Source organism: Alnus glutinosa, chromosome 12, assembly GCF_958979055.1.
Source record: "Alnus glutinosa chromosome 12, dhAlnGlut1.1, whole genome shotgun sequence".
Classification (NCBI taxonomy): domain Eukaryota; kingdom Viridiplantae; phylum Streptophyta; class Magnoliopsida; order Fagales; family Betulaceae; genus Alnus; species Alnus glutinosa.
The window spans coordinates 27,812-40,043 of record NC_084897.1 but is presented as its reverse complement, the minus strand read 5'-3'; the positions used below and the strand labels follow the sequence as shown (position 1 = coordinate 40,043).

The following is a 12,232-nucleotide window of genomic DNA, read 5'->3' as shown; positions in this document are numbered from 1 at the left end:
GGCTCCAATATTATCACACCATAAATTTGGATGAGAAGAAAGATGAACATCAAGATCTCGAAGAAGGTACTGAATCCATAGCAGTTCGGCAATGGCATTGGCTACGGACTTATACTCAGCTTCTGTACTTGACCTGGACATTGTAGGGTGCTTCTTAGAACTCCAAGAAATCAAGTTGGATCCCAAAAATACACAATATCCATTAGTAGACTTTCGATCATCAGGGCATTCGGCCCAATTCGCATAAGAAAAGACTTCAAGTGTAGATGTATTCGACCGAGTGAGTAGAAGACCATGAGAGACCGTGTGCTTTAGATAGCATCGTATCCTTTTGACAGCTTGCCAATGAAGTTTCGTGGGCTTGTGCATAAATTGACACACTCAGTTTATGGCAAAGGCCAAGTCAGGGCGCGTGAGAGATAAATACTGCAGAGATCCCACTGTACTACGATAGAGCAAAGGATCGTCCATAGAGTCACCATCAAAAGCTGAGAGAGAACTTGAAGAAGACATTGGAGACGAAATTGGCTTAGCTTCTAGCATATTGGTATGCTTGAGGAGATCAAGAATGTAGCGTTTTTGTAAGAGTAAGAGACCAGATTTCAGTGGAACAACTTCCACACCGAGGAAGTAGGGGAGCTTGCCAAGATCTTTGACTGCAAAAGACATCCGAAGTTGCTGCAAAAGATCAGAGATAGCTGCTGGAACAGAGGCAGCGATGATGATATAATCAACATTGACTAAAACAAACATAGTTAATGATGTAGTCCGTAAAAGAAAAAGAGATGAATTTGCATTAGAACTAGTAAAACCTAGATCAAATAGTTTGGTGCTTAGGCGTGCAAACCAGGCCCGTGGGGCTTGTTTCAAGCCATAAAGGGCTTTTTGTAGTTTACAAACATGATTCGGGAGACTTGGATGAGAGAATCCGAGTGGTTGAGACATATATACTTCTTCATCAAGGAAACCATGTAGAAAGGCGTTTTGAATGTCAATTTGACGCATGTCCCAGCCGCGAGAGTGAGCCAAAGATAACACTGTCCGAATGGTTGTAGGTTTAACAACCGGGCTGAAGGTCTCTTCATAGTCTAGGCCAGCATGTTGATGAAAGCCTTTAGCTACAAGACGAGCTTTATGCCGTTCAATAGATCCATCCGCCTTTCTCTTAACTTTGAACACCCACTTACAGCCCACTAGGTTTGTAGCCTGTTGAGGAGGAACTAGAGTCCAAGTCTGATTTTGAAGAAGGGCATTAAATTCTGCCTGTATAGCTTGTCTCCATTCGGGTATTTTGACAGCATTGGAATAGCAGGTAGGTTCTGCAAATTCGGAATCTTGTACAGCCAGTAGAGCCCGAGAGATAGGATACCTTATTCTACCATCTGTAAAAACTCGGGGGAGCCCAACTTGATTCTATGCATGGGTGACAATAGGGTGAATTCGAGTGGGAGCAGGATAGGGAGTGGGAGATAGGGAAATAGGTGAACTAGAGTCTAAAGGAGAGGCTGAGGAACTAGAGGCAACACTGGATGGAGAAGAAACAGAACAGGAAGTAGGAGGTACGGTATTGGAAGGAGGAGTGGATTCTGTATACGGAAGTTGGACAGAATGCTTTGGCAAAGTTAATGAAGATGGTAAGACAGTGGAGGAGGACTGCAACTCGAGTTTAGACACTGAGGAAGGTGAGGAAAAAGGAAAGATTGATTCATGGAATACAACATCACGAGAGATATAGAGACGACTAGTCGGAGGATGAAGACATTTATATCCTTTATGATTGCGACAGTATCCTAAGAAAACACATTGCTGAGACCGAAAGTCAAATTTATGTTTATTATAAGGACGAAGGATGGGAAAACATGCACAACCAAAGATTTTTAAAAACTTGTAATCGGGACTGCGATTAAAAAGTTTTTGAAAAGGAGACTTGTTTTGCAAAGTTGGTGTAGGAAGTCGATTAATGAGATAGCATGAAGTTTGGCAAGCCTCATCCCAGAAAGGTTTGAGAACATGACTTTCAGCAAGAAGAGCAAGTGTTGTATCGATAATATGGCGATGTTTGCGTTTGACACAACCTTGATGTTGATGTGTGTGAGGACAAGGCACACGATGAATGATGCCAAGTTTATGAAAAAAGTTGTTGAGAGAACGAAATTCCCCACCCCAATCTGTTTGAACTTGTTGAATTTTAGTATTGAATAGACGTTCAACCATAAGAAGAAATTTATTGAAAACTGAGAAAAACATCAAATTTGCATTAAATAGGAAATAACCAAGTGAATTTGCTGAAAGCATCAATAAATGTAACATAATATTTATTTCCATTTGATGAAACAACGGGGGAAGGACCCAAACATTAGAAAATAAAAGTTCTAAAGGACGAGTAAAAATTGAACTGGATGTCGGAAAAGGAAGTTGATGAGCTTTGGCTTGCTGGCAGGAAGCACAAGAAGCAGCCGACTTATTGGAGGAAACTGGAAGGGAAAACTTGGATATCACGTGCTTCACAGTGCGAAGAGCAGGATGACCCAAGCATTTGTGCCATTGTTCAGTAGAAGTCCTTTCACCAAGAAGAGCAGTAGGAGATGTGGAATTGGTGAGGGAGGGCAGCTGCTGATATAGGCCATGCTTAAAAGGACCCTGGTGGAGGATGGACTTGGTTCGGCAGTCCTTGATAACAAAAAAAGAAGAGTAAAACTCAAAAAAGACAAAATTGTCATGAGCAAATTTACTGACAGAGAGTAAATTTTTATAGATAGAAGGAACGTGAAGTAAGTTTTTAAGAATAAAGGAACAACTTGGACAAGAGATACGTGCAGAACCTATATGATTGATAGACAAACCTGTACCGTTTCCCACACGAATCTGATTAGAACCTGTGTATGCATCTAAGGAGATGGTGAGGTTGTTTAAGTCATGAGTGAGATGGTGAGTAGCACCTGAGTCCGGATACCAGCTATCATCCGTAGGTAGATTAGGAGATGAGTAAAAGGCCTGCAGTGGAGACTGAGAATCAATCTGGGACGATTGATCAAATCGTTGGTAGCAGGTGCTGGCCTAATGGCCAAGCTTGTTACAAATCTGGCAGAGGGGTCTATTGGAACTGGTGCTATGAGAATGCTGACCTCGACCACGTTGACCAAAGAAGGAACCACATCCACCAGGGAAGGTACTACGGTAGCCACGGCCATTGGGGAAACCACGACCACGGGCAGAATTGAAGCTGCGGTCACGCTGGCCAGAGTGGCTAGGGTTGCGAGTAGTTACATGAACAGTAGCATTGGAGAGATCAGTGGTGGCCATTTGCTGCTCGAGCCGCATCTCATGGGCCAGGAGAAGACCGTAAATGTCATCACGAGATATGGGATCTATGCGAGTAGTTACAGAGGTAACCAGGGGATCAAACTCAGATCCAAGACCGGCCAGCAGGAAGGAAACAGCCTCAAAATCATTGAGGGGTTGACCACAGGCACCAAGGGTGTCACTGAGAGTTTTCAGTTTATGAAAATAGTCGGTGACAGATGAATTACCTTTCTTCAAGGTAGTGAGCTGGAAACGCACCTGCATGATGCGTGCATGAGCTTGGAAAGCAAACATCTTCTCCAGTGATTCTGTTATGGGTTTTTCTTGAGTGAAAGGGAATTAGGGAAGAACATGATAGAAATAGAGGGTAAAATGATGAACAAAGGCTCTTGGAGAGGCCTATCTCTCTTACAAACTATGGGCTCTTCGAGAGGCCTGAGCTCTCCAGGACTAACTAGACTCAATATTCTCTCATTTTATACCTTCCTTCTCAATTCTATGGGATTTTATAGGAGAGTGCCTTCCATCACCTTATCCCCTTCTAGAGCCTTCTTGCCAACCGAATATTGTTAGCTCCTAGATATCTCCAGCTCACTACCTTCTAGAATACCCCTTATATCCCTTACATACCCATTATATCCCTTACATTGCCCCACCCTTTATAGCACCTCGCCCTTGAGGTGCGTTTTGGAAAATTACAAAGAAAAAGAAAATAAACCAATCTAAACATAAGAAATGCAATTAACCTACGCAATAATAAAAAAAAAATCCCATTGTTGGCCCACACAACACCCAAAAGCTAGGCCATTCAGTCTTGTGGATCACTAGAGGCCTATTCAATTTGCAAAGCTCAAACCCCTTCAGCTATCTAAAGAGAAAGCCCATAATGTAGACTTTTGTTGCATCCATTGCCACGTTGAGCTGCTGCCACATATACAAAGAAATTGTAATAGAATGGCATCTAGAACCAAAACGTCATCAGCTCGGTCCAAAGTCCAGAATTGTTGCTGCCACGTTGAACTGCGTCCAAGGTCCAGCCACAAGTATCAAAACGTCATCAGCTTGTGCCTCCAAAACCATCCAAGACTCAAGCTCAATACGGTTATCCTTGCTTCCAGAAGCTCCAGAAATTCTCACCCATGCAAAACGAATATGCAGCCATGGCCACGTTGGCACCCATTGTCGCCCGTCATGGAATCTGTAGTCATGAAATGTGGCTGTCGTCATCTCGTAGTCACGAAATGTTCGTGGCCTTGCAAACAGCTTTGTGTTGAAGCTTGTCTGGCTTCTGATCATGCCCCTCCATTGCCGAAGCTTCAAAAACATACACCAAGAAACGGCAATGTCTTCCCCATGCAAAACACAGCTGCATCCATGGCCATGTGGGCACCCAGTGTCGTCTTCCTCACCCAGCGTCTCCGTGCACCCAAGGAGCTCGAGAAACGTCGATAATGCCAACGTCATTTGCGTCCGTGAAAAATGCCGGAGGTCCCTGCCTCCCGATATCGGCACCCACGGCGGCCACCAACAAGAAAACTTCCAACGCCATCGGTGTTTGAAGATGACCAAATGCACAGCCCGATCAACCATTTCGTCAAACACTTTGCGCCTAGAATCCAAAAGCCCACAAATCACATACATATCAATCATAGTTTTGCCAAGATACAAAACAGAAACAAACCCACCAATCAAAATCGTCTACGCATGAATCACCGACGTGTTCGAAATCCAAACATCAGCGCTTGGAGTCGAGTGCTGGAAGACAAATGAGCTCCAGATCGGAATTGGCTTCATCTGATTCGTCTTCACCATTGGAGACCACTCATCCATTCCCCTTGTCATCGTGGACAGATCGAGACTCTCGGCTGAAATGATTCTGCTACAGTTTCGTTGAGGATGCCGGTTGGTTTGAGAGCTAAGAAGCTCTCGGGCTGTGGATCGTCGACTCCTCCAAATGGGTTTGGTATGATTTTGCTCTGGACTTCCGTGGCACAAAGAAGCAGATCCGGTTTTGCCAATTTGATATCCTCCTTGGTTGCATCTTCTTTCTCGAGGTCTGGTACAATCTCAAGAAGATTGTGCTTGAGATTGTGCAAGTGACGCCCAAATTGGCATGTGTTCTCCACCGAAGCCTTCATGGTTTCTTGCATTTGATCTACTAACTCCAACATCTTTTGTAGGAGTAGATCTTGGCTCATTCTTGTGTAGCGATTCTGTCGAGAAAGATGGGCATCATGATATTGCCATAGAGGTGCCATGGTAGAGAATGTGGAATGTAGTACGAGAAGGAGAAAAAAAAATGGTGGATAATAGAAGCTAGGAAAAATTTTGCTGGGTAAAACAGAGACAGTAGAAGCGAAGGAAAAAAAAAAATTGTGAGGAAACAGAGACAGTGGAAGCCGTGGGTGATGAAGGAATGGCTCTGCTACCACTTGTTATGGGTTTTTCTTGAGTGAAAGGGAATTAGGGAAGAACATGATAGAAATAGAAGGTAAAATGATGAACAAAGGCTCTTGGAGAGGCCTATCTCTCTTACAAACTATGGGCTCTTCGAGAGGCCCAAGCTCTCCAGGACTAACTAGACTCAATATTCTCTCATTTCATACCTTCCTTCTCAATTCTATGGGATTTTATAGGAGAATGCCTTCCACCACTTCATCCCCTTCTAGAGCCTTCTTGCCAACCGAATATTGTTAGCTCCTAGATATCTCCAGCTCACTACCTTTTAGAATACCCCTTATATCCCTTACATACCCATTATATCCCTTACAGATTCCCATAGTGCACGAGAAGTGGTGCAGCCAACAGCATGTGATACATAAGAATCGGATAATGTTGAGACCAGGACGCTGATGATAAGCTGGTCTTTTTGGTACCATGAGAGGTAATCCGGGTTGGCAATCATAGCAAGAGGGCCAGGAGCAGTAGTGGGATTGACAATCAATTGAGCAGGAGTAGGAATTGTGCCGTCAATGAAGCCATAAACATCTTGACCGCGGAGATATGCCTGAAGATGAAAATGCCAGGCCATATAGTTGTCCTTGGCTAGTTTGATTGAGGGAGAGTGGTTCATGTGAGGAATATTGAAGATCGGAGCAGGTTGAGCACAGTTGGAATCAGCGGTAACACTAGATCGGCCATTGAACAATGAAGAGAAAGGAAAAAGAAAATAGACGTTTAGTCTTTTGTTGGCTCTGATACCATAAAAGATTTATCTGAATTGTGTTTTCAACCGTGTTGTTCACTGGTTGATTGCACTTGTATATATGGAGAATCAGTTACAAGAGTTTGAGATAGAGAAGGTTTCTATCTAGGAGAGTTTAGAGAGAGATAGAATTACACTATAGGATGGACATAATTTAAACCTATTCTAATCTAATCAAATACAATCGGTTAGAGTTCTACTCTAAATCTAACCAGTTTGTTTACAATTCAAACTTTAGAAGTTATCTCTTATCTTCAGTTGAAGATAAGAGACCTTTAGCACTCGGACTCTTGTCAAAGAGTCCGGGTGCTTTAACAGTTCTTTACCTATCAAAAGAAAATTTTGGATCGTTCTTCACTTTCCTACGCACCACATAATGCATAATGGCACCACACCAAAAGAAATCTTATCTTGCCAAAGGCATTTTACAACTAACCAACATTGTGTTCACTGCCCTCAGCATAACCCAGAAAAGCCCAAACCATGGCAAAAGTAAATCCTACGGCTCTTTAACAACACATGATGAAGTAGAACATGGCCTCTGTCTCCCAACAGTTACAAAAATAACACAAATAAACTATCATCTTTCCATTCTTTATCGAAATCTCCACAGGAAGGATCTCCCCAAAGTTGCTTTCCAAACAATGAAGGCTATCTTAGGTATTCTCCAGGGAAATAAAATTCTTGATTTCTCTCCAAAGCCTGATAGAAGGATAAAACATTATACTGTTTGTCTCAATAATCTCCAAGATATCCTACCACCATCTACCACCAGATCTTCACTAAGTGCAGCATCTCTAAGTAAATCTATAGATAGTCTTGGTTTTATCAAAAATAACATCATAATGAGACCAATCTAAATGATACGGATAATTACAGTCCTAGTTGGAGTATATTTACATACGTATGAACATATAAACGCTAGTTTGCGTATGATGATAACCTTTCTTCTTCTTGCTATCCTTTTGCAACTTAAAAAGCAATGCATTTTAAAATATTTGCAGCAACAAGCACCAAAGGATAACATAAAACATCAAATTCAGGTACTGATAATTCCAGAATCTATATCACAGTGACAAGTGCTAGAATGGCAAGAACCTAAAAGACTGATGAAAAGATATGTCAATCCATAATAGTAAAATTTCTTTACAATGACATACTGTATATTCAAGATTGGAGAAGGGCTGCTCCACATCACGCAACACAAAGGGGCGCCCATTGATATACACTACCTGTTTCAAGAATAGAAAGAACAATTTATAAATCGAAACACAAAAGGGAGCCCATAATTTAGATGAGACTTTGAACATCATAGTGCCTACCAATAATTTATTTATTTTTTTTAAAAAAAAAAATTTTAAAAAGGAGACGAAGTGTGAGGAGAAATGACAAGAAGATATTGGAACAGTTATTTGGAAGAGATGATGGAAGCAGGAGTTCATTTTGGTCATGGTACTAGTAAATGGAATCCTAGAATGGCACTTTATATCTCTTCAAAGCATAAACGTATTCATATTACAAATCTTATTAGAACTGCTCGTTTTTTATCAGAAGCTTGTGATTTAGTTTTTTATGCAACAAGTGGGGGAAAACAACTCTTAATTGTTAGTACCAAAAATAAAGCAGCTGACTTAGTAGCACGGGCTGCAAAAAAGGCTCGTTGTCATTATGTTAATAAAAAATGGCTCAGTGGTATGTTAACAAATTGGTATACTATGGAAACGATCCTTCATTTTTTTTGATAAGTAATTTAAAATTCAATAAAAAAGCGCAGAGGGGCGCAACCCTAATACACGGGAAGTATACAAGAGAGCCCCTAAACAGGAGGAACAACTAATAAATTAAGAAAGTCTACAAAAGTAGAAACACCTAGGTGGCAAAGATGGGGAGCTATCCATAGATATAACGTGTTAAGAAGACGCTTCCTTAAAACCACCATTACCGTCTCGACATCTTCAAAAAGCCTCGCATTCCGCTCCCTCCAAATGCTCCACAAAACACAATGAGGAACTAAACGCCAAACATTTTTTGCTAGGCCATGCCCTCGAAAAGCACCCCAAGTAGTCAACAAACCCATCACCGATTGTGGCATGACCCATTCAACTCCAAACAAAGAAAACACAAAACTCCAAAGCTCACGGGCGGTGTCACAATGAAGTAACAGATGATCAATAGACTCCCCCTTCTTTTTACACATACAACACCACTCAATAACCACAATATTCCTCTTTCGTAGATTGTCATGAGTCAAAATTTTTCCTAAAGCTGCAGTCCATACAAAGAACGCCACCCTTGTCGGAGCCTTAGCACACCATATCTTCTTCCACGGGAATGATGGACCTTCTTTCCGACTAAGTGCTTCATAATATGACCTTACTTCAAAATAGCTCCTTGAAGAGAGGTTCCAAACTAACTTGTCACCCTCTCCTTGTCGAATCGGAGTGGAGTACAACCGCTCGAAGAAAGAGAGCACCATCTCCAACTCCCAGTCCTGTAATTGCCGCGTAAAGAGAACATTCCAATGAATATTGCCATTATGAACAGCCATATTATCTACCACCATAGCCGCTTTGTTCCTCACAAGACTATACAGAACTGGAAAACAAAGCTTCAAAGAAATCTCCCCACACCACCGATCATGCCAGAAACTGATATATGAGCCATCCCCTACCACACACCGAACATAATTACAAAACTTCTCCCACCCTTTCCTAATATATTTCCAAACCCCTACTCCATAGGAACCCGACACCTCAATAGAGCACCACCCACCCTTTAGGCTCCCAAATTTGGCGTCAATCACCAAACGCCATAGAGCCTCTCTCTCCCTACCATATCTCCACAACCATTTACCTAAAAGAGCTTGGTTAAACAGGGAAAGATTGTGAACTCCCAATCCACCTGAATGCAACGATCCTTCATAAGTTCAGGGACTTGAGAACGGAACAAAAGATGGGGAGACACAACCGTCTTTCGAAACGAGATTCAGCTATGTTGAAGACACAATTGTCTTACTTGCAAACATATTTGGGCTGGATTAAATATATGATGGGATTACCCGATAATGTAATAATCGTTGATCAATAAGAAGAATATACGACTCTTTGAGAATGTATCATTTTGGGAATTCCAATGATAAATGTTTAATCGATACAAATAGTGACCCCGATCTTGGAGATATTTTGATAACAACAAATGATAAAGCTATACCTTCAATCCGATTAATTCTTAACATATTAGTATTTGCAATTTGTTAGGGTCGTTTTAGCTATATACGAAATATGTGATTAATAATAAGATAAATAAATTATTTTGGGAATACATATAATTTCCGTTAGACGTCTATGTATTTATATAGTTCCCCTAGGACTCTAGGAATATTATATAAAAGCTATATCTAGTCTCGGTACATTTGATGCTTAAGACATAGTGCTAAAAATGCTCTACGTGTTTAAGACCAAATGCTACAAGGTCCTTCCTCCCCGCCTCACTCCCTCTTTTTTTTTTTTTTTGGATGAATTAAAACCATATTATAACCAAAACAAACGTCTTACAACTGTCCAGAAACTGGACCACCATTACATCAAGGCAAAAGCCTTACACGCTGAAAACAGCAACACAAAACAACAAGAACTAACAAACCCGCAAAACCTCCAGCAACTTAAACTCAGTTACAGCAAGATAAAAGGTTCCATTTAGCCACAAGAACCTTCTGTTTATTAAGTCTCTTAAAATGCCCTTTAGCCATAATCCTCATTCTGACTTCCCATCGAACTTGAGCCAAAATTGCTTCCTCCGTCCGAGGATTATTACTATGTAAGAGGGCATTACGTTGCTGCCATAGGTGATACACTACAACAGCAAAACAAAGTCTCCCCAAGCATGACTGCAGACTTTTTCCCCTTAACACTTTAGGACCCCAAATTTCAACATCATTCCAACTAGTCGGAACATTAATGAAGGAACATTCACTCATGATTTCCATCCAGATCCTTCTACTGAAACTACAACCAAAGAAGAGGTGGTCTCTGTTCTCCTGATGTGCATAGCAAAACATGCAAAGAATCGAACCCAAATACCCCCAAGCACACATCTTGTGTCTAGTAATAACAGCATTCTGAAACAGCAGCCATAAGAAGAATGAGTGCTTCGGTATAGCCATAGACCACCAGACAACCTTCCACCAAGGAACCTCCTGACTTCTACTCCTCATATTCCCCCAAGTATCTGCACAAGAGTATTTCCCATTCCTGGATTCCCAGATAAGCTAATCTTCTCCCCCGAACCGTATATCCGGAAGATTACATTGAATCTCAACAATATCATCAGACCTTGCAAAAGGCCAGTACCATTCCCCATTCCTGATTATGGTACACATTTTAGCATTCATGGATAAACCTGAATCATAAACTGCCCTATATCCAAATTTATCCAAAAGACACCCTGCTGGATGCCACTTGTCCAGTCAAAGAAAAATCTTTCTCCCATCACCAACTTGGTATCTAATAAACCTCTAAGCAATGTCCCGGATCTTCAACAATTTCTTCCAACTCCAAGAGCAAGAAGAAGGAATAGAAACATTCCAGAAACTTCTACCCCTGAGCCAATTTAAATCAACCCAAGCAACCCAAAGCGAGCCAGCTTTAGTGAAGAGGTTCCAAATATGATTAAGCATTGAAGCTTGGTTCCAAACCTCAATCTTTTTTATCCCAAGACCACCTTCTTTTTTAGGGAAACAAATCTTATCCCAAGCCACCTTCACATGGGCTTTAGCATCAAAGCCACCCCAAATAAACCTATTAAACTTTTGCTCAATTAACTTGATGATTTGTTTAGGAAGAATGAAAACCTTTGCCCAAAAAACCTGCAAACTGACTAGGACAGAGGACAAAAGTTGAAGCCTACCAGCAAAAGAAAGCTTCCGGACCAGCCATGAATCAATTCTGGCCGTGATTTTTGCCACCAAGCTCTCACAGTCCACAGAAGTAAGCCTCTTGGAGATAAGAGGCACACCCAAGTACCTTACTAGCAGCACTCCTTCAGGCATATGCAGCATCTCAAGAATATCCTGCTTCAGAACAGGATTCACTCCAGCCAAAAAAATAGAACTTTTAGAGGGGTTTGCCTTTAGACCTGAGAGCTGCTCAAAATAATCAAGAACATCCTTAATGACCTTCACCGATCTAATAGAAGCAGCAGAGAAGATGAGCAAATCATCTGCAAAACATAGATGATTTAACTTCAGCTCTCTGCATCTAGGATGAAAATCAAATTGGGAATTTGAAGATACAGCATCTCCAAGTAAAAGGGACAGCCCTTCCATAGCTATCACAAAGAGGTAAGGGGAAATCGGGTCCCCTTGCCTAAGTCCCTTCTTGCCATGAAAGTATCCAACCAAAGACCCATTAAGGGCAATGGTAAAGCTGGGGCTGGTAATACATTCCCTGATCCAAGAAATAAACCTAGCAGGAGCTCCCAAACACTTTAGACAGTGAAGAATATATTCCCAGTTCAAGGAATCATATGCTTTCATTAAATCCACCTTAAGAGCACATCTAGGAATGCCCTTCTGCTTATGATAATCACAAACCACCTCCTGCGCCAAAAGAATATTCTCAGCAATGCTACGGCCCGGGATAAATGCTCCTTGATTCAAACTTATAACATCATTAAGACCAGGAAGCATCCTATTTGCCAAAATTTTTGTTATACACTTATAAACAA

General features: G+C 41.4%; 1 protein-coding gene across 2 annotated transcripts in view; it reads right to left on the bottom strand.

Moving 5' to 3' along the window:
* The window catches only part of LOC133852491 (uncharacterized), a 36,566-nt gene that overhangs the window by 17,898 nt on the left and 6,436 nt on the right, over positions 1–12,232 (bottom strand). For both annotated transcript variants that reach the window (XR_009895952.1, XM_062289256.1), the window contains exon 3: positions 7,669–7,740. Coding sequence is in view for 1 of the 2 variants with exons in the window: in XM_062289256.1 (XP_062145240.1) it covers positions 7,669–7,740 (72 nt within the window). In the remaining variant the exon portion in view is untranslated. The remainder of the gene's footprint in view (positions 1–7,668; positions 7,741–12,232) is intronic.